Genomic DNA, 23,031 nt, shown 5'->3' on the forward strand with positions numbered 1-23,031 from the left:
AGAAGGTTGTTACTTGTTTTTATTGTTTAAGATTTTCATACATACAAAGATGGTTTTCACTATATCATCATTAACATATCCTATGAAACTTGGATTATGGGAACTACTTTTGTAAAAAGATGAGATCGATAGCTATTTTAGTCCTGTCTGTGAAAAATACTTGCTTTATTTAATTTGTATATGAGTTGAATATAGAAGGAAATTATTTCAGTTTAATATAGCCTTAAAAAAAACTTAATTGCTGTATTCCTAATACCTTCCTGTTACTTGATGCCTTTCATCCTCACCACTACCTGCCAAGAAAATAAAAAGACATTCTGGTAACTTCTGCTTCCTAGACATGGGGTTTTCAGTTGAAAAACATCTTTTACTTCATCACTCTTTAGAGTGGCCCTTAACTAACTGAAGACTAATATAGTTCATAGTTTCTGTCTTGGGATATTTCTATACTGAAGTGTCCTATAGAAGGGCAGAAAAGATTGGCCCAGCCTTGATTCCATCATGGTTGATATGGTTTGCCTGTGTCCCCACCCAAATCTCATCTTGAATTATAGCTCCCATAATTCCCACATGTTGTGGGAGGGACCCCGTGAGAGATAATTGAATCATGGAGGCGGTGTCCCCCACGCTGTCCTCATGATAGTAAATAAGTCTCACGAGATCCGTTGGTTTTATAAGGGGTTTCCCCTTTCACTTTGCTCTCATTCTCTCTTGCCTGCTTCCATGTAAGATGTGCCTTTTGCCTTCCACCATGATCGTGAGGCCTCCCCAGCCACATAGAATCATGATTCCATTAAACCTCTTTTCCTTTATAAATTACCCAGTCTGGAGTATGTCTTTATCAGCAGCATAAAAACAGACTAATGCAATGGTAATTCATGTTAGTTTAAATTATAGTAAATAAGGCTAAAGTCAAATTCACCTGCTCCAAATCTGTGATTACTTAAATATTATCTGCTGACCTTCAATGGAACATAAAGTTTCTTCATTAGGTCTAAAAATTGGACTACCATGGAAATTATAATATTTTCTTCTGTTTCTGGAATGAATTGACATTTTTAGTTTACCTTCCCTAAAGTGTTTTATAAAAAACAGTCATTTGATTCATTAATTCTTAAAAAGTGTTAATAATATCAAAGATAACAATATGGAATAATTGGCCAATAAAATTTTATACGCCATTGACATAATCCAAAGCATTGAAAAAATGCATCTCAAAATATGCACCACACTTACTCATGTTCTCAGTATTATGTGGCTATGACAAGCCAGTAGACCATTTCAGTATGAGAGAACTTTGGTCCTCTCTCGTGAGTTTTTTTTTTCATTGCTGTAATGCTTGGAAGGTTTTACCCCATCTCCCATCTCCAGATCATAAAATGATCATCTCTTTGGCTCTTAAATATTCATATAAAAATTAACCCTAACCCTTGTCTTACACCATAGCAAAAAAATTAACTCAAAATGGATCATAGATCTAAATATCAAAGCTAAAATTATAAAAACTTATAGGAAAAAGCATGGGAGGGAATCTTTGTGGTTTTGGAATAAGAAAAGACTCCTCAAATAGTATTCATAAACACCAATCATAAAAGAAAAACTTGGTTAATGAACTTCATCAAAATCATTCTCCTTAAAAGACACTGTTAAGAAAATTAAAATGCATGGGACATATTGGAAAAAATTTACCAAATGTACAACCAGTAAAGGCCTCGTTTTATACCTATGTCATTTCTTCTTTGAACTTGGTAAACACAAACACAATACTCTGGCAGAATCCACTCTTCTACTTAGCCAGACCATCCGCACCTGGAAATAAGTCATGGCATTCCAGGAATTATTTCTCTTTCTTTGGAACATGCTTCACCTGCATAGATTTTCTGCTTATATTAGCTGTCTATAATCATTTCTTCTAATGCTCTTAGTGGATTCTAAATATTAATCACTGCAGCAAAAAGAAATCAGATTATTGAAGCTGAGTGATAGGTTTAAGAGGGAGTTCCTTATACTAGTCTCTCTGTATTCAGGAATATAGAAAATGTTTTAAATGAAGTCCAAAAATATACTCTCTCAACTATCAATAATCTGTTCTTGAATCAAACTCTCACCCATATGAGTTAGAGTATGTTTATAGAATATTTCTGGTGTTTCTTTATTTTTTTAATATGCATGCTTTTTTCTTAGGAAAGATTTTTAAAAATCAGCCTACAGGAGTTTTATCTGATCCATCTGCACTGTATTTAACAGAAAGGCCTTCAAGTTTCTGACATATGGAAAGCCATAATCCCTACTGTTTTCTTATGGTAGTCAGTTTCCTCTTTTTCACATGCCATCTCAGTAGGAGACTGAGAGGGGAATAATTAGATATCTGTAGTCACATCACATCTCACCGAAAGCTGGAATCTGGACAGGTATAAATAAGCAGAGTCAGGCAGATTGAGAATCTACATTAGCTCAATTCCAAATTTAAGGAATATAGGTTACATTTTAGGTCTTGCAACCTCATCCACGTCTCTATCACATTTTCTCCATTCCTTGTGTTGTAATTTTCTTCAACTGCTTCAACTGCTTTTTTTTAAATGTAAGGATGTTCATCATGGTATTATTTTATTTTTAAACTTTTAAGTTTGAGGTACATGTGCAGGTTTCTTATATAGGTAAACTTATGTCATGGGGGTTTGTTGTACAGATTATTTCATCACCCCAGTACCCAATAGATACTTTTTCTGATCCTCTCCCTCCTCCCACCCTTCACCCTCAAGTAGGCCCCAGTGTCTGTTGTTCCCCTCTTTGTGTCCATGTGTTCTCATAATTTGGCTCCCACTTATAAGTGATAACATGTGATATTTGGTTTTCTGTTCCTGTGCTAGTTTGCTAAGGATAATGGCCTCCACCTCCATCCATGTTCCTGCATAGGACATGATCTCATTATTTTCATGGCTACATCGTATTCCATGGTGTATGTGTACCACATTTTCTTTATTCAGTCCACCATTGATAGGCATCTAGGTTGATTCCATGTCTTTGCTATTGTGAATAGTGTTGCAGTGAACATACATATGCATGTATTTTTATGATGAAATGATTTATATTGCTTTGGATATATACCCAGTAATAGAATTACCAGGTTGAGTGGTAATTCTGTTTTTAGCTCCTTAAGGAATCGCCATACTGCTTTCTATAGTGGTTGAATTAGTCTACAGTCCCACCAACAGTGTATAAGATTCCCTTTTTTCTGCAACCTTGCCGGCATTTGTTATTTTTTGACTTTTTAATAATAGTCATTCTGACTGCTGTGAGATGGTATCTCATTGTGGTTTTGATTTGCATTTCTTTAATGATCAGTGATATTGAGCTTTATTTCATATGCCTTTTGGCCACATGTATGTCTTCTTTTGAAAAGTGTTCATGTCCTTTGCCCACTTTTTAATGGGGCTGTTTGTTTTTTTTTCTTGTACATTTGTTTAAGTTCTTTATAGATGCTGGATATTTAGACCTTTGTCAAATGCAAATATTTTCTCCCCACTCTGTAGGTTGCCTGTTTACTCTGTTGATAGTTTCTTTTGCTGTGCAGAAGCTCTTAAGTTTAATTAGATCTCATTTGTCAATTTTTGCTTTTGTTGTGATTGCTTTCGGTGTCTTTGTCATGAAATTTTTGCCAGTTCCTATGTGCAGAATAGTATTGCCTAGGTTGTCTTCCAGGGTTTTTATAGTTTTGGGTTTTACATTCAATTTTTTTTTTTTTTTTTTTTTTTTGAGATGGAGTCTTGCTCTGTCACCCAGGCTGGAGTGCAGTGGTGTAATCTTGGCTCACTGCAACCTCCACCTCCCAGATTCAAGCGATTCTCTTGCCTCAGCCTCCCCAGTAGCTGGGATTACAGGCACCCACCACCATGTCTGGCTAACTTTTGCATTTTTAGTAGGGATGGGGTTTCACCATGTTGGCCAGGCTGGTCTTGAACTCCTGACCTCAGGTGATCCACCTGCCTCGGTCTCCCAAAGTGCTGGGATTACAGGCATAAGCCACCGCGCCCAACCTACATTCAAGTTTTTAATCCATCTTGCATTGATTTTTGTATATGGTGTAAGGCAGGGGTCCAGTTTCAGTCTTCTGCATATGGCTAGCCAGTTATCCCAGCACCTGTTATTGAATAGGGAATCTTTCCCCATTGCTTGTTTTTGTCAGATTTGTAGAAGATAAGATGGTTGTAGGTGTGCAGCCTTATTTCTGGGCTCTCTATTTGGTTCCATTGGTCTATGTGTCTGTTTTTGTACAGTACCATGCTGTTTTGGTTACTATAGCCCTATAATATAGTTTGAGGTCAGGTAACGTGATGCCTCCAGCTTTGTTCTTTTTGCTTAGGATTGCCTTTGCTATTTGGGCTTTTGTTTGTTTGTTTATTTCCATATGAATTTTACAATAATTTTTTTCCGGTTCTGTGAAGAATGTCATTGGTAGTTTGATAGGAATAGCATTGAATCTGTAAATTGCTTTGGACAATATGACCATTTTAATGACATTGATTCTTCTGACCCACGAGCATGGAATGTTCCATTTGTTTATGTCACTTCTGATTTCTTTGAGCAGTGTTTTGTAATTTTCATTGTAGAGATCTTTCACCTCCCTAGTTACCAATATTCCTAGGCATTTTATTCTTTTTGTGACTATTATGAATGAGATTGTGTTCCTGATTTGGCTCTCGGTTAGGCTGTTGTTGGTATATAGGAATGCCAGTGATTTTTGTACATTGATTTTGTATCCTGAAACTTACTGAAGTTGTTTGTCAGCTGAAGGAGTTTTTGGGCCAAGACTGAGGTTTTCTAGAATCATGTTGTCTGCAAACAGGCATAGTCTGACTTCTGCTCTTCCTATTTGGATGCTTTTTATTTCTTTCTCTTGCCTGACTGCTCTGGCCAGGTCTTCCAATACTATGTTGAATAGGAGTGGTGAGAGAGGGCATCCTTGTCTTGTGCCAGTATTTAAGGGGAATGCTTCCAGCTTTTGCCCACAGTACGATGTTGGCTGTGGGCATGTCATAGATCTTTTTAGGTATGTTCCTTCAATACTAGTTTATTGAGAGTTTTTAACATGGAGGAATGTTGAATTTTATCAAAAGCCTTTTCTGCATCTATTGAGATAATCACGTGGTTTTATCTTTAGTTCTGTTTATGTGATGAATCACATTTCTTGATTTGCATATGTTGAACCAACCTTGCATCCCAGGAATAAAGCCTACCTGATCATGGTGGATTAGCTTTTTGATGTGCTGCTGGATTTGGTTTGCAAGTATTTTGTTGAGGATTTTTGCATCAATGTTCATCAAGGATATTGGCCTGAAGTTTTCTTTTATTGTTGTGGCTCTGCCAGGTTTTGGTATCAGGATAATGCTGGCCTCACAGAATGAGCTGGGGAGGAGTCCCTCCTCCTCAGCTTTTTGAAATAGTTTCAGTAGGAATGGTACCAGCTCGTCTTTGTACATCTGATCGAATTCAGCTGTGAATCTGTCTTGTCCTGGGACTTTTTTGGATGATAAGCTATTTATTACTGATTCTATTTCAGAGGTCACTATTGAACTGTTCAGGGAACCGATTTCTTCCTGGTTCGGTCTTGGGAGGGTGTATATATCCAGGAATTTATCCATCTCTTCTGGGTTCTCTAGTTTGTGTGCATAGAGATGTTCATAGTAGTCTCTGATTATTGTTTTTCTGTGGGGTTAGTGGTAACATCCCCTTTGTCATTCCTTATTGTGATTCTTTGGATCTTCTCTCTTTTCTTATTTATTAGTCTAGCTACCAACCTATCTATATTATTGATTTTTTTTTCAAAAAGCCAACTCCTGGATTAATCGATATTTTCAATGGTTTTTTCATGTCTCAGTCTCCTCTGCTTCAGCTCTGACTTGGGTTGTTTCATGTCTTCTGCCAGCTTTGAAGGTGGTTTGCTCCTGCTTCTCTTGTTATTTTAGTTGTGAGGTTAGGTTGTTAATTTGAGATCTTCCTAACTTTCTGATATGGGCATTTAGTGATATAAATTTCTCTCTTGACAGTGCCTTAGATGTGTCCCAGAGATTCTGGTATGTTATATCTTTGTTCTCATTAATTGAGAAGAGCTTCTTGATTTCTGCCTTAACTTCATTATTTACCCGAAAGTCATTCAGGAGCATGTTGTTTAGTTTCCCTGTAATTGCATGGTTTTGAGCAAATTTTTTAAATCTTGATTTCTATTTTTATTGTGCTGTAATCTAAGAGTGTGTTGGTTATGATTTCAGTTCTTTTGCATTTCCTGAGGATTGTTTTATGTCTGATTGTGTAGTCAATTTTACAGTATGTACCATATGGCAATGAGAAGAATGTATATTCTGTTGATTTAGGATGGAGAGTTCTGTAGACGTCTATCAGATCTATTTGGTCCAATGTTGAATTCACATCCTGAATATCTTTGTGAATTTTCTGCCTTGGTGATCTAATACTGTCAGTGGAGTGTTGAAGTCTCCCACTATTTTGTGTGGGAATCTAAGTCTCTTTGTAGGTCTCTAGGAACTTGCTTTATGAATCTGGGTGCTCCTGTGTTGGGTACATATATATTTAGGACAATTAGGTCTTCTTGTTTAATTGAACCCTTTACCATTATGTAATGTCTTTCTTTATCTTTTTTTTTTTTTTTTATCTTTGTTGGCTTAAAGTCTTTGTTGTCTAAAATTAGGATTGCAACCCCTGCTTTTTTCTGATTTCCATTTACTTGGTAGATTTTTCTTCATCCCTTTATTTTGAGCCTATGGGTGTAGCTGCATGTGAGATGGGTCTCTAGAAGACAGCATACCATTAGATTTTGCTTTTTTTTTTCCAGCTTGCCACTCTGTGCCTTTTAAATGGGGGCATTTAGCCCATTTACATTCAAGATTAGTATTGTTATGTGTGGATTTGATCCTGTCATTGTGTTGTTAGCTGTTTATTATGCTGGCTGGCTTGTGTGATTGCTTTACAGTGTCACTGGTCCATGTACTTAAGTGTTTTGGCTGGTACTGGTCTTTCCTTTCCATATTTAGTGCTCCTTTCAAGATCTCTTGTAAGGTGGGTCTGGTGGTAATGAACTCCCTCAGCATTTGCTTATCTAAAATGGATCTTATTTCACCTTCACTGAGGAAGCTTAGTTTGACTGGATGTGGAATTCTGGGTTCAAAATTTTTTTCTTTAAGAATATTGAATATAGGCCCCCAATCTCTTCTGGCTTGTAGGGTTTCTGCTGAGAGGTCAGCTGATGGGGTTCCCTCTGTAGGTGACCTGCCCTTTCTCTCTACCTGCCTTTAATAGTCTTTCATTTCTACCTTGGAAAATCTGATGTTTATGTGTCTTGGGAATGATCTTCTTGTGTAGAATCTTGCAGGGGTTTCCTGTATTTTCTGGATTTGACTGATGGCCTCTCTAGCAAAGTTGGGGAAGTTTTCATGGACAATATCCTGAAATGTTTTGCTTTTCCCCTGTCCCTTTCAGGGATGCAAATGATTCATAAATTTGGCCTCTTTACGTAATCCGTGTTTCTCAGAGGTTTTGTTCATTCCTTTTTATTCTTAGTTCTCTTTATTTTTATCTGGCTGTCTTAATTCATAGAGCCAGTCTTCAAGCTCCAAGATTCTTTCCTCAGCTTGGTCTATTCTGCTGTTAATACTTAGGATTGTGCTGTGAAATTCTTGTAGTGTGTTTTATAGCTCTGTGAGATCATTTAGGTTCTTTTTTATACTGCCTATTTTGTTTGTCAGCTCCTGTATCCATTTTATTGTGATTCTTAGTTTCTTTGGATTGGGTTTTGCCATTCTCCTGAATCTTGATGATCTTTCCTATCCATATTCTGAATTCTATTTCTATCATTTCAACCATCTCAGGTTAAGAACCCTTGTTGGAGAACTAATGCAGTCATTTGAAGGACATAAGACACTTGGGCCATCGAACTGCCAGAATTCTCTCTAGGGCCTGGAGGGCAGCACAGGTGAGGGCTGCAAGACAGCAAAGATGACAACCCACCTCTCCCACTGAGAGCTCTGTCCCAGGCAGTTGTAGAGCTGCTATTGGCTCGATAGCCCCAGCAAGGAGTGGCTGAAGACTCAGGCTGGGAGGACATGCCTAGTGAAGAGATACAGGATGGGGGCCCACATAACAAACAGTCTGCCTACTTTCTCTATGGCTGCTGCAGTATGCTGGGGGTCCACTTCAGTCCCTTGTCACCTCGGATTTTTCAGCACCTGAAGGTACCAACAATGAAGGTCGTGAAACAGCAAAGATGGTGGTCCACCCTTCCCTCTGGGAGCTCTGTCCCAGGGAGGTTTGAAACTGTTGCTGACAGAAAACACTAGCAGGGGTATCTGTAGACCTTGGTCAGGAAATTCCTCTCAGTGAAGAGAAATGGGATCCAGTGCCTGTGTGAAAAAGCAGTCTGACCACTTTTATGGAGAGCTGCTGTGCTGCACCGGGGGACCACTCCAATCCCTAATCACCTCAGACTGTCTAGAGCCTGAAGGCAAAAACAGCTAAGGCTGTGAAATAGCAAAGACAGTGGCCCATCCTTTCCCCTGGGAGCTCTATACCAGGGAGGCTCCGAACCACTGCCAGCTGGAAAACACCAGTAAGGGTGACTGGTGACCCTGGTTGAGAAGTTCTGCCCATTGAGGAGAAGCAGCATCAGAGACCCATGTGAAAAAGTAGTCTAGCTGCTTTTCTGTAGGGTGGCTGCACCAAAGGCAACAACGGCTAGGGCTGCAAAACAGCAAAGATAGTGGTTCACCCTCCCTCTGGGAGCTCTGTCTCAGGGAGGTGTAACACTGCTACTAGTGGCTGGCTGGAGTGCAAGCCAGTCCCTCTGGGAGCTCTGTCTCACGGAGGTACAACACTGCTACCAGTGGCTGGCTGGAGTTCCAAGCCAGTGGGTCTTATCCTGAGATGTGCTGTGGCAGCAGGATCTGCACACAGTCACTGCTCAGCCCCCTGGATTCAGCCCCTTTCTTAGGGGTATGTACAGAGGTCTAACTTCCCACTTTGCTGGAGTTGCAGCCACTTTTGCTGGGAAACCCGAGTGTCTAAAGCTCCTGGGGCTCTGTGTATGCCTGAGCAGCTGCTCTGCCAAGACTCCATGTATCAATAACCCTATGTGTCAGACTGCAAGAATTGGTGGAGTAGGTTCATGAGAAGACCTCCTGACCTGGAAGCTGCAAAGATCTGTGGGAGAAGCATGGGTCCCCATCATCACTCACTCACTCACCCCTTCCTTGGGCAGGGGAGGCTCTCCTGGCTCTGTATTGCTCCTGGGTGGGCAGTTGTCTGCCTTGCTCTTCTCTGTTATCCATGGGTCAAGTTGTTTTCTTTATGAATCCCAATGTATGTACCTGGATGTTTCAGTTGAAGGTGTTGTGTTCACTTACTCCTTCAGTTTCTCTCCATGAGAGTGGCAAATGCAAGCTGCATCTAGCCAGCCTCCCAACCACTTTCTTAACAATGTCCTTAAAACTCGTTTTGCCTCCTTATCCTTTGACTAAGCCAATGCTGAACAACTGTAATTCTGGATGAATCTAACTATCCATCTCTGCCCCTATCTTAGATTATAGAGCCCTGCTGGAGAAAAATTACATTACCAAATGGCACTATACATTCTTGTTTGCACAATTTATATATACATATACTTGATCAGCTACCTCTTCCATTCTCCAAAGTAACTATTCTAAATCTTTTCCTCTCTCTCTCCTACCTAACATCTCCCCTTTACCCTCAGTAGATAACCTCACTTCTTACTTCACATATAAAACAGAAACAAAAACCAGAGAGGCCATCAAAAAATTAACTCATCTCAAACATCCTTCCTTCTTGTTTCAAAGAAATAAATATCCCTCTGTTTAAGGTTAATTCAGTCAGCAGTGCTCTAGATCCCATGTCCATCAATTTCCTTAGTGACACAACTCTAATCACTGCCGTCTTTCTCACCTTCCTCAAAATATAGCCAACATTCATTACCTTCACTTCCTCACTTGTATACTTCTCAACCTACTGCTTGAGAATGTTTCTACTGTTGCCATACCATGAAATGGTTATTTACAAAGCCATACTGACTTCTCTACTGTTGATTATTTCCAGGGCATTTAAACTATTTCCCTTGATTCATTGAGCTATTTCACAATAGCTATTGTGCATCCCATGTCTCAGTCAGTGTACTGCCATCATCCAGTTATCTAAGTAATAAACCCAAGACTTATCCTAATGTTGTACACTTCTGTTTTTTGGTCTTTAATAACATGAAGCTCTATCCATTCTACCTCTAAAGATTCTCTTGAATCTTCTCTCTTCATCTTAATGCTACCGCTAATTCAGACCCTCATTTTGCCTCCCTTGAATAACTGCATTAGCCTCCTAATTTGTCTCCCTGCCCTGTGTTTCACTTTTCTTCAACCTTTTGTTTTCCTGGGTCCCAGTGTGATCTTTCAAAAATGCAAACCTGATTTTCTTGCGTAAAATCTTCAATGGCCCCCTGTTTCATTCAAAACACATTTATTTAGCATCTGTCAGTCATGAATTATTCCCATCTCAGAGGATCTCTCAAAAGTGTCATTGCAAACAAGGCCTCTAGTTTTGAACCATGTCTTCATACCTACCTGATATCCCAATTATTCTACACCACACTTGTGATTTCCTGAATGTGCCATGTTAGTCCCACATCCTAGATCATTCTCCTTCTTTTCTACTTGGCTGACTTGTGTTCATTCATTTACCCCATACCCTTTGCCCCCATCTATAAGTATGGCTATAAGTATATGTATGTAGTGAGTGCCCTGGTTTATCTCTATAGAAGTATATTCTAATAGATACTTTACTTTTTGCTCTCTAGTCCTGATTCTTAACATACTGAAGGCAGGAACTGTGTTTTTCACATCTATTTACCAAACAAAAATAGTGCCAGATACATAATAAGCATTCACTGAATGTTTATTTATTTTTATTTTTTTGAGATGGAGTATTGCTCTGTCACACAGGCTGGAGTGCAGTGATGCAATCTTGGCTCACTGTAACCTCCGCCTCCTAGGTTCAAGCAATTCCTCTGCCTCAGCCTCCTGAGTAGCTGGGATTACAGAACTCGCCACCATGCCCACTTAATTTTTGTATTTTTAGTAAAGACAGGGTTTCACCCTGTTGGCCAGGCTAGTCTCGAACTCCTAACCTCAAGTGATCCATCTGCCTCAGCCTCCTAAAGTGCTGAGATTACAAGCATGAGCTACCACACCCGGCCTACATTCAATGAATGTTTATTGAGTGGCCTAAGAATGGCTTATCAAGAAACTGTAAATAAGTTCATTTCATTTGCCAATATTGCCAGATATTGTAATCATACATTATCTTTCAGATCTAGCTTAATGCAATGTGTGCTTTATTTATCTTTTTATTTTCCTTTTAAGAATAGATAATTTCTTTACAAAAAACTTATTGTAGAAATTTTCAAACATAAACAAAAGTAGAAATAATAGAATAATGAGTCCACTGATGCCCATCACCCGTCCTCATCAGTATCCTGCTACTCTTGTTTCATCTGTTTTCCCACCACTTTTTTCCTAGAATATTTTAAAATAAATTCTATAAATTATATTATTTTGCCTATAAACAGTTTAGTGTATATCACTAGACAAACAGTTATTAACAAAGCACAGTATATTTCTTGCTTTTATTCTAAATGTATTCTACTTTCTCTTATGCTGTCTATGGACCAATTTAAGCATGACAATTATAAATTATAAGACTTTTTTTAAATGTGTGACTACTACTCTTCCTTCAGGCTTTACTCAGGGTTCCACCCGCTTCCCAAGTATGTAGACTCTAAATTGTGATAAAATACACATAACAAAATTTACCATCTTAACTGTTTTTAAGTGTACAATTCAGTAGTGTTAAGTACAGTCATATTGTGGTGCACTCTCCAGAACTCCTTTTTCTCTTTTAAAATTGAAACTTTATGCCTATTCCTCCGCAATTCTCCCTCCCCCCAGCACCTGGAAACCATCCTTCTACTTTTGTATCTATGAATTTGACTGTTCTAGTCAAATAGAATTCTAGTCAATGGAATATTCTAGTCAAATTAGGAAGTGGAGTCAAATATTTGGATGACAAATATAGTATTTGTCTTTTTGTGTCTGGCTTATTTTATATAATGGTCTCAAGGTTTATCAGTATTGTAGCATTTGTCAGTATTTCCTTCCTTTTTAAGACTAAATAATATTCCATTGTATGAATATACCTCATTTCGTTAATCCATTCATCAATGAACATGTGTGTTGCTTACAACTGTTGGCTATTATGAATAATGCTACTATAAATATGAATGTATCTATGTCTCTTTGGGACCCTGCTTTCAATTCTTTTGGGGATATAACCAGAAGTGGAATTGCTGGGTCATATGGTAATCCTATTTTTAATTATTGAGGAACCATCATATTGTTTTCCACAATGTTGTACCATTTTACATTCTTATTAATAATGTGTGAAGGTTCCAATTTTTCTAAATCCTTGCCAGCACTTGTTATTTTCTGGAGGTTTTTTTTTTTTATAGTAGCCATCCTAATATGGGGTGAGATAAACATTTTTTTAAATTTTATTATATTCCAGTGTCTCTATTAACAAAACAATAATTCCTTTGTATCATCTAATAAAGAAGGGATTTCTAACATGCTCTTCCCAGTCTCCCCATATCCCTATACTGCCACTTCCTCAAACTAGAAGCTTTGGAGCCACCATTGATTCCTCTCTTATTCTCTCATCTCACATCCAATTCTTTAGAAAATCCACATATGTACCCAGAATACTCCCACCCCACTTCTCACCCTTCTAGCCATTTCCACCACCCTGGTCCAAGCTACCACCATCTCTCCTGGATTGTTTCTGCAGCCTTCCAAGAGATCTCCCTGTTTGTTCACTCTTGCCTCTCTTCAATCTGTTCTCAACTTGGCAACCAGCACAGTCTTGTCCAAACAGATCTCAGATTGACACTCCTCTGCTCAGTGCCTTCCAATGATTCTCCATCTCACACTCAGGAAAAATCAAAGTCCTTCTACTGGCTTTGAGGCCCAACATGAGCTGAGTCCATGTTACCTACCTAAATTTATCCCTTATAACTTTCCCTTTTGTTCATTCTACTCCACCCACTGATGCATTCTTGGTGTTCTTGAACATACTACTATTCTCCTACCTCAGTAAGGGCCTTTGCCTCGAATTATCTTTCCCCTGAAACCTGCTTGATTTACTTCCCAACTTCCATGAGATGTCAGCTTCATAAGGAGGCTTTTTCTTAACACCTTTTTAAAAATGGAAATCAACCCCTCAAGAATTCTCTACTCCCCTCCGCAGCTTTACTTTATCCTGTAAACTTTATCATTATCTAACATAATGTATATTTTATTTGTTTATTTTCTGCCCACTGTCATTAAAGTACAAGCTTCAGATGGGCAAGGAATTTTAGATAAAATCCTTGGCATATAATAATGCCCAATAAGTAAATGTGAATAGAGTTCATATCTCTGTACATATTTTTGTGGTTGCTCCCCAGATCTGCACCACAACTTAAAAAGCAAAATAAAAGAATGCATATCTTTCCAAAGCAAGAAGACTGGCATAAATTGGACAGATGATGAAAAAAGAAGCTACAAGGATAAAGGAATAGTTCAAACTCAAGAAATATTGCAGTATTTGCTCCCCATCATGCATAGCACTAAAAACATGCAAACCACTCAGATAAAACAGCTATTCAATTCAAGAACCAACTTCCAAATCCAACATCAGTAAGTCAATACAATTTTATCACTCTTAGCTATTTAACACATCTTTTTTAAGAAAGCAGGGCTTATTAATTTATTATCCTAAGAAAAAAAAATCTGTTCTTGAAAGTGATATCAGCTACATCACATTTGGCAAAGGGCAGAGACCCAAAGCTGTCAGAAAACACTGGATAAATGAAGGAGTAAGTTATCAGGCCTTATTTAATTGATTATTTGCATGAAGCTGCTCATTAATTTAGATCTATTAATAAAGTATGCATAAACAAAGTATGATTATAGCCTGATTTGAAAATTATCAGCTGTTTTAAACCTTATAATCCTATGGGGTAACCAGAATTAAAAATAATTAACCTGAGCTACTTCAGTTTATTGATACTCAGATGAAAGCAGAAAGAGTGAGACTAGTTTTCTTCTAAAGATAAAAAACAGAACCACCTCTAAGGCCAAAAGGAAACATGTGTAAATAAAAGTAAAAACAGTAATAAGCTGAAAATAATAAATACAATACTAATATTATCAACAGATTTTTATAATGTACTTCCTATGTGTTACACACATAGTTATATATGTATACACTTTACATTTTACACATGAGAAAATTGAGGTGCAAAGAGGTTAAATAATTTGTCCAAAGCCTCACAAGCCAATATGTAGTGGAATCTGGAGTCAAATCCACCTAGACATTCTGACTACAGAGTCCTCCTGAACTTCATCATTATGCTTTGCCATTTCTCTTTATAAGTGAAAAACATGACCAATATACTTAATATACAAAGAGTGCTTACATATCAACTGGAAACTTATGAATACTTTCATAAGAAAATGGGTAAAGGCTATGAACCATTGCTACTGTGCATTAGTAAAAACCCTGACTCTTCACTAGGCCTCCTCTGACACCAGCCCAATGGGGAGAGAAAGAGGTACTTCATTTCTGTCCATTGAGTGTGGAAATCTCAGCTCCCCATTTGGTTTCCAATGACACCCTGGGGGAGGAGAGAGACTCTTTATAGGCCAGTGGGAGGGTCAAAGTTCTGGCTTCTTCTTGTTCTTCGACACCACCCTAGCAGAGGTTTGAGATCCCTCATTATACCTCGTAAGAGTGGAAGTGTAAGCCCCTCTGCCTCTGCTTACATGGGTGGGAGTGAGGGCACTGTTTATCTGTGGTGCTTGGCTGGAGTACAGTGGTTATTACCTAACATTTTCTATATCAGTAGGCTGTCCCTTTCCTGGTCCTTTTCTACACAGTACAGGCTATTGTTGAGAGCTTTTTGTGCATGTGGCTGGGCACATTTGTGTTTTCAGATTGCTGGCTTCTTCAGCTCCAAGTCTTGGATATATGAGGCAAAAAGAAAACCCAGGAGACACCATTGTGTTGTTCCTTCGTTCTTGAAGTCCCTAGCTAGCCTGCCTGCTTTCTACCTTTTGGAGTTGCCTTTTGTTCATTTATATGTAATGTCCAGGATTTGTAGTTATTTTTAGTGCAAAGAATAGGGAAAATGCATCTGCTTCATCTTCATGGAAGTGAAAAATCTCTCCAATTATATTTTGATTTGCATAATCTTTCTCAATAATTTTCATCATTACCAAATGGAATGCTAAGCATGAGATTTATTCCTCCATATTTGAAATCTGACCCATGTTTGACTAGAGAGAAATTTAAGGTATGTAAATCATCTTGTTAACATGCAATTCAGCTATTAATCCACCTAGACCCTATTCATTTTGGCTTAAGAACAGAACAGACAATGTAGGTTTCAGCCCTATGATTACATTCAGATGTTACATCATGTTCAACATGATAATTCTGCAAACTCTTACAGCACATTAACTAGTTTCTCCTTAATCCTAACTAAGACCAATGTCTAAAATGGTTTAGCAAAGTGTGATCTTCTCATTCTTTGCTTATTCTCACTTTACCCTGCAATCACTTACTATAGGTAATAGTATGGAAGAGTGTTGAGACAGTCAAACAAACGATATATAAAACAGAAAAGGTAGCCATAAAGAACTAAGTTGTAAGAACAACAACAACAAAAATCAACCTGACAATGTTTAAGTTTGCAGTGAGATCATCTGTTAAGAAAGGCCTTGCTTGCTGCTTTCCTACTTTTTAATATTTCCATATACACCTATATCAGATACTTTTGGGGGTGTCTACTTCAGGCACAATTTGTCCTTCTCTGGGGACTGCCTCTTGATCCACAAGGGTAGCACTTCCAAAAGCTGCATTTGTAATTATGTGACCTCTACCCACTGGCATGGTTGCCAATCAGATTATCTTTCTCTATACTTTGGAATTGCAATGAGAGATAGTGGATCAGTCTTGCATATTAAACTGCTGTAGGATGCAAATTTGAGCTAAGGGAAGTAAAAACTTTCCTGTGGAGAGAGAAAAGCAGAGACTGCAGATGAATAAAAACCCTTGGAAGTTTTCCATTTTCTAGTTCTACTCCTTTCCTGAAGCCTGGCTGAATTCCCTCTCCATCTGTTTCCATGAGTAGCTTTGTACTTTCTTATAATTCTTCCCCTACCCTACCTTATGCTTTTTTAAATTTAGCTAGCTTGAATTGGTTTCTGTTACTTGTAACCAAAGAGGTCTTAGTTAATACCTCACTATTTGTCTGTACCTTCATGCTCAGGCCAATCCTCATTGAGTGCATTTCTAGATTCAAAGTATTAATATATAAGGAACCTCTTATGAAAGTAATGACTAAAAATCAAGCCATGTCCTAATTGTCACCTAGACCCCACCCCAATCTCAATGGAGGCTACATATGGAGATGAACCTCAACATCTGTCCAATAATAATTAGAAGCCTTCTATCTCTGGTGTCAGTGGAGTCCAGATGGGGAACCTGGACTTCCACTTCCATCTTGCAGTAATGAGGTCTTATCTCCCCACTCCCTGTGCTGGAGCAAACTAACAAAAAGCCAGCTGAAACAGAGGGTTTACATAAGATCCAGAGTCTCATAACATAATATGAAAGTGTCCATGTTTTAATCAGAAATAAATTGTTGTACCAAGAACCAGGAAGATCTAAAACTGAAAAAAGACAATTAGTAGAAACAAACACTGAGATGTTAATGATGTTAGAATTTTTTGACAAAGATTTTTAAAGCAGTCATAATTAAAATGCTTCAAAAAACACTTATAAACACACTTGGAAGAAATAAAAAAATAGAAAGCCTCAGCAGAGAGAGAGAAAAAAATATTAAGAAGAACCAAATAGAAATTTTTGAATTGAATACAATTGAAATTTTAAAAGCTTAATGGCTGAGCACAACAGTATAATTGTGCAAATAGAGGAAAGAGTCAGTGAATTGAGAGAGATAGAAAAATAGAAATTACCCAACTGAACGTAAGAGAAAAAATAGGCTTAAAATAAAATGAATAGAGCCTCAGGGACCTGTAGGACTATAAGACAAGATCTAATAATATTCACATATCGTAGTTTCAGAAGGACAGAATGAATACAGGGCTGAAAAGGAAATCAAAGAAATAATGGCTGAAAGGTTCCCAAATTTGACAGGAGACATAAACCTACAGATCAAAAAGCTGAGCAGACCACTAATAGGATACACCCAAAGAAATTCATACCAAGATACCCCAAAATTTAACTTTTTTTTTTTTTGAGACAAAGTCTTGCTCTGTTACCCAGGCTGGAGTCCAGTGGAACGATCTCAGCTCACTGAAACCTCCACCTCCTGGGTTCAAGTGATTCTTGTGCCTCAGCCTTCTGAGTAGCTGGGATTATAGGCGCCCACCACCATGCCTGGCCAATTTTTGCATTTTTAGTAGAGACAAGGTTTTGCCGTGTTGGCCATGCTGGTCTTGAACTCCTGACCTTAAGTGATCTGACTGCCTCAGCCTCCCAAAGTGCCGGGATTACAGGCATGAATCACCATGCCCATTCCCCAAAATTTAACTTCTGAAAATGAGAGAAAAAAAAGAAAAAGGAAAGAAAAAACTATTGAAAGGAGTCAGAGAGGCTGGGCACGGTGGCTCATGCCTGTAATCCCAGCACTTTGGGAGGCCGAGGTGGGCAGATCACGAGGTCAGGAGATCGAGACCAACCTGGCTAACACGGTGAAACCCCGTCTCTACTAAAAATACAAAAAATTATGCGGGCGTGGCGGCGGGTGCCTGTAGTTCCAGCTACTCTGGAGGCTGAGGCAGGAGAATGGCGTGAACGCGGGAGGCAGAGCTTGCAGTGAGCCAAGATCGCACCACTGTACTCCAGCCTGGGTGACAGAGCAAGACTCCGTCTCAAAAGAAAAAAAAAAAAGAAAAAGAAAGGAGTCAGAGAAAAATGACACCTTTCCTACAGAGGAAAAACAATTTGAATGACAGTGGATTTCTCATCAAAACCCACAAAGCACAATAATTTTAATTATTGGAAGAAATTGTCAACCTAGAATATTATACCCAGTGAAAATAAGGGAGAAGTCAAGAAATGTTCAGATAAAAGAAAACGAAGAGAATTTTTCACCAGAAGACTTACTCTAAAAGAATGACTAAAGGAATTTTTCTAAACAGATAGAAAATGACAAAAGAAGGAATATGAGGAAAGAAAGAATATGGTAAGCAAAAATACAGGTAGATATAAAATACAGGTAAATATAAATTTTTCTAAATCATATTTGATGGTTGAAGCAAAAATTATAATATTGATGTGGTTCCAAATGTATATAAAAGACATATTTAAGACCATTATAAATGTGAGAAGGTAAAAGGACATAAAAGGAGGTAAGGTTTGTACTTCACTCAAATTACTAAGTTAACACAACCAATAAATTGTGATAAGTTATGCATATGTAGTATAATACAGCAACCACTGAAAAAGCTGTTCAAAGAGATATACTAAAAAACACTAAATAAATCAAAATGGAATTCTTGAAAAATGTTCACATTACCCACAGGAAGGCAAAAGAGAAAACAAAAAACAAAAAATAAACATTTTTTTAAATGGCAGATTTAAGTCCTAAGACATCAACAATTACATTAAATGTAAATGACCTAAATACAACAGTTAAGGACAGATTAACAGAATGAATTTTAAAACATTACCCAACAATATGCAGTCACAAAAAACTCATTTCAGATATGACAATGGAGGCAGGCTGAAAGTAAAAGGATGGAAGAAGATACGTCATGCAAACATTAATAGATGAAAGCAGGAGTGGCTATGTTAATATTAGGTAAAGTAGATTTTAGAGGAAAGAAAATTATCAAACAGGGGCATTATATATAATGTTTAAAAGGTCAATCCACTAGAAACACAGCAATCTTAGATGTGTGTATAAAATCACAGAACTGGCCGGGTGAGGTGGCTCACGCCTGTAATCTCAGCACTTTGGACGGCCGAGGCCGGTGGATCACCTGAGGTCGGGATTTTGAGACCAGCCTGACCAACGCGGAGAAACCCTGTCTCTACTAAAAATACAAAAAATTAGCCGGGCATGGTGACTTATACCTGTAATCCCAGCTACTCGGGAGGCTGAGGCAGGAGAATCACTTGAACTCGGGAGGTGGAGGTTGCAGTGAGCCAAGATGGTGCCATTGCACTCCAGCCTGGGCAACAAGAACAAAACTCCATCTCAAAAAACAAAACAAAACAACACAGAACTGCAAAATATGTGAAGCAAAAACTGATAGAAAGGAGAAATAGACAAATTCACAATTGTTTCAATAATTAGAAAATAAGCAAGGATATAAAATAATTCAACAAGAATATAAATATCTAACTGACATTTAAGGAGCACTTCATCCAACAACAGCACAGTACACATTATTTTCAAGTGTATGTGGATCATATACCAAGATAGAACATATCCTAGCTATGAAATAAACCTCAACATATTTAAAAGAATTTAAATCATACAAAGTGTATTATCTGACCACAATGGACTCCAACTAGAAATCAATAGGCAAAGGGTAATAGGAAAAAAAAAAAAACCTAAACATTTGGAAACTAAATAACACGCTTCTGAATAAATCGTGAATCAAAAATATTCTCTGGGATGGGGCCAAGATGGCTGACTAGAAACAGCGGCATTCGGAGGCTCCCATTGAAAAGAACTATAATAAGCAAGGTATCCAGGTTCTCCATCAGAACTGACTAGGAGGCTGGTGTGATCCACAGAGAGGAAGGAAGAACAGTGTAGTGCAGTGGCCCACCTGAGAGCCACACAGGGCAGGAGAGCACCCCCCTACATCCCCAGCCAAGGGAGGTAGTGAGTGAGTGTGCTACCCAGCCGGGGAAACCATGCTTTTTCCACAGAGCTGTGAAACCTGTAGATTGGAAGATCCCACTCATGAACCCACGCCACCAGGGCCTAGCGTCGCAACCCCAGAGCCGTGAAGATTCTCAATAGCCTCTTAGCTGGATCTGCTTAAGCCTACAGAGCTCCCCAGGGGAGGCATGACCAGCACCACAGCTGTGGCTGCCTGCTGTCTAAGCCGTTTGAGTTCCTTGGGGGAGGGGCTGCAGCCAGCACTGGGACTCACAACTGCCTAACACACTAAGCTCCCTGGGTGGTGGAAGGGAATCTTCCATCTCTATAGCTCCAGGCTGTGCTTTTCCTTTGCTGGAGTCAGGGAGGCTGAAGAGCTTGGTCCCAAGACATGTTCCCCAGAGCCCAACACACCGACTGTGGCCAGAGTGCCTCTTCAGGCCTGACCCTGACCCATCCTTCCTCATTGGGTGGGGCTTCCCTGCAGGAACTGCAATAACTCCAGCCAGAGGCTCAGGGACAGAACCCAGATTTCCCTGGGCCTGAGCCCCTAGGGGGAGGGGAAGCCACAGTCTTTGCAGACCAGCAGACTTAGCCTTTCCTCCTGGTAGTTCTGAGGTATCTGGGCAGCCCAGAGAAGTGGGTTTCCCCCCAGTGAAGCACACCCCCCCAACCAAGGGACAAAGTGCTTCATTAAATGGGTCCTGTTCCCCCTGCCACCCACTAGGTAAGACCCTCCAACAGGGGTTGTCAGATACCCTATACATGAGCAATACTGCTGGCATCAGGCTGGTACCCCTTGAGGTCAGAGATCCCAGAAGAAGGAGCAGGCACCCTTCTTTGCTATTCTCCAGCCTCCTTGAGTGACATCTCCAGGCCCAGGAGTGAACCAGATGACTAGGGCCTGAAGTGAAACCCCAGCAAACAGCAGCAGCCCTATAGAAAAGGGACCTGACCAATGAAAGAAAAACAAATAGAAAGCAACAACAACAGTATCAACAACAACAAAAAAGCCCCCAGAAAAACCCCATCCAAGGATCAGCAGCCCCAAAGATCAAAACTAGACAAACTCATGAAGATGGGAAAGAATTAATGAAAAAACACTGAAAACCCAAAAGGCCAGAGTGCCTCCTCTCCTCCAAATGATCACAATGTATCTCCAGCAATGGTACAGAATTGGTTGGAGGATGAGACAGACAAATTGATAGAAGTAGGCTTCAGAAGATGACTAATAAAAAACTACTCTGAGCTAAAGGAGCATGTTCTAACCCAATGCAAAGAAGCTAAGAACGTTGATAAAAGGTTAGAGTAGCTGCTAACTAGAATAACCAGTTTAGAGAGGAACATAAATGACCTGGTGGAGCTGAAAAACACAGCACGAGAACCTTGTGAAGCATACACAAGTATCAATAGCCGAATCAACCAAGCAGAATAAAGGATATCAGAGTTTGAAGACCACCTTGCTGAAATAAGGCATGCAGACAAGACTAGAGAAAAAAGAATAAAAAGGAATCAACAAAGCCTCCAAGAAATGTGGGACTTCATAAAAAGACCAAACCTACGATTGATCAGAGTACCTGAGGGAGACAGCGAGAATGCAAACAAGTTGGAAAACACACTTCAGGATATTATCCAGGAGAACTTCTCCAACCTCACAAGACAGGCCAATATGCAAATTCGGGAAATGCAGAGAACATCACTAAGATATTCCATGAGAAGATCAACCCCAAGACACATAATCTTCAGATTCTCTAAGGTCAAAATGAAGGAAAAAATGTTAAGGGCAGCCAGAGAGAAAGGCCAGGTCATCTACAAAGGAAATCCCATCAGACTAACAGTGGCCCTCTCAGCAGAAACTCTACAAGCCAGAAAAGATTGGGAGTCAATATTCAACATTCTTAAAGAAAAAAAATTTCAACTCAGAATTTCGTATCTGGCCAAACTAATCTTCATAAGCAAAGGATAAATCAAATCCTTTCCAGACAAACAAATACTGAGGGGTTTCATTACCACCAGGGCTGCCTTGCAAAAGCTCCTGAAAGAAGCACTAAATATGAAAAACAAAAACTGGTACCAGCCACTGCAAAACCACACCAAAATATAAAGACCGATGACACTATGAAGAAACTGCATCAATTAGCGCACAAAATAACCAAATAGCATCATGATGACAGGATCAAATTGACACATTACAATACTAACCTTAAATGTAAATGGGCTAAATGCCCCAGTTAAAAGACACAGACTGGCAAATTGGATAAAGAGTCAAGTCCCATTGGTGTGCTGTATTCAGGAGACCTGTCTCACGTGCAAAGACACACATAGGCTCAAAATCAAGGGATAGAGAAAAATTTACCAAGCAAATGGAAAGCAAAAAAAAAAAAAAAAGTAGGGGTTGCAATCCTAGTCTCTGACAAAATAGACTTTAAACCAACAAAATCAAAAAAGACAAGGGTATTACATAACGGTAAAGGGAACAATTCAACAAGAAGAGCTAACTGTTCTAAATATATATGCACCCAATACAGGAGCACCCGGATTCATAAAACAAGCTCTTAGAGACCCAAAAGGAGACTTAGACTCCTACACAATAATAGTGGAAGACTTTAACACCCCACTGTCAATATTAGACAGATCAACAAGACAGAAAATTAACAAGGATATTCAGGACTTGAACTCTCAGCTCTGGATCAAGTGGATCTAATAGACATCTACAGAAATCTCCACCCCAAATCAACAGAATATACGTTCTTCTCTGTGCCACATGGCACTTATTCTAAAATTGACCACATAATTGGAAGTAAAACAGCCCTCAGCAAATGCAAAAGAACTGAAATCATAGCAAACAGTCTCTCAGACCACAGTGCAATCAAATTACAACTCAGGATTAAAAAACTCACTCAAAACCACACGATTACATGGAAATTGAACAATCTGCTCCTGAATGACTCCTTGGTAAATAATGAAATTAAAGCAGAAATCAAGAAGTTCTTTGAAACCAA

At 38.9% G+C, this 23,031-nt stretch overlaps 1 protein-coding gene across 4 annotated transcripts in view; it reads left to right on the forward strand.

The window, feature by feature from the left end:
- AGBL3 (AGBL carboxypeptidase 3) overlaps positions 1-23,031 on the forward strand; it is a 155,354-nt gene that overhangs the window by 121,454 nt on the left and 10,869 nt on the right. For 2 of the 4 annotated variants that reach the window (XM_054494618.1, XM_054494617.2), the window contains exon 16: positions 13,568-13,799. The exons of the other annotated variants lie outside the window; for them this stretch is intronic. In XM_054494618.1, coding sequence (XP_054350593.1) covers positions 13,568-13,799 — 232 coding nt within the window. The remainder of the gene's footprint in view (positions 1-13,567; positions 13,800-23,031) is intronic. 4 annotated transcript variants of the gene reach the window in all.

Source organism: Pongo pygmaeus, chromosome 6 (assembly GCF_028885625.2).
Source record: "Pongo pygmaeus isolate AG05252 chromosome 6, NHGRI_mPonPyg2-v2.0_pri, whole genome shotgun sequence".
NCBI lineage: Eukaryota > Metazoa > Chordata > Mammalia > Primates > Hominidae > Pongo > Pongo pygmaeus.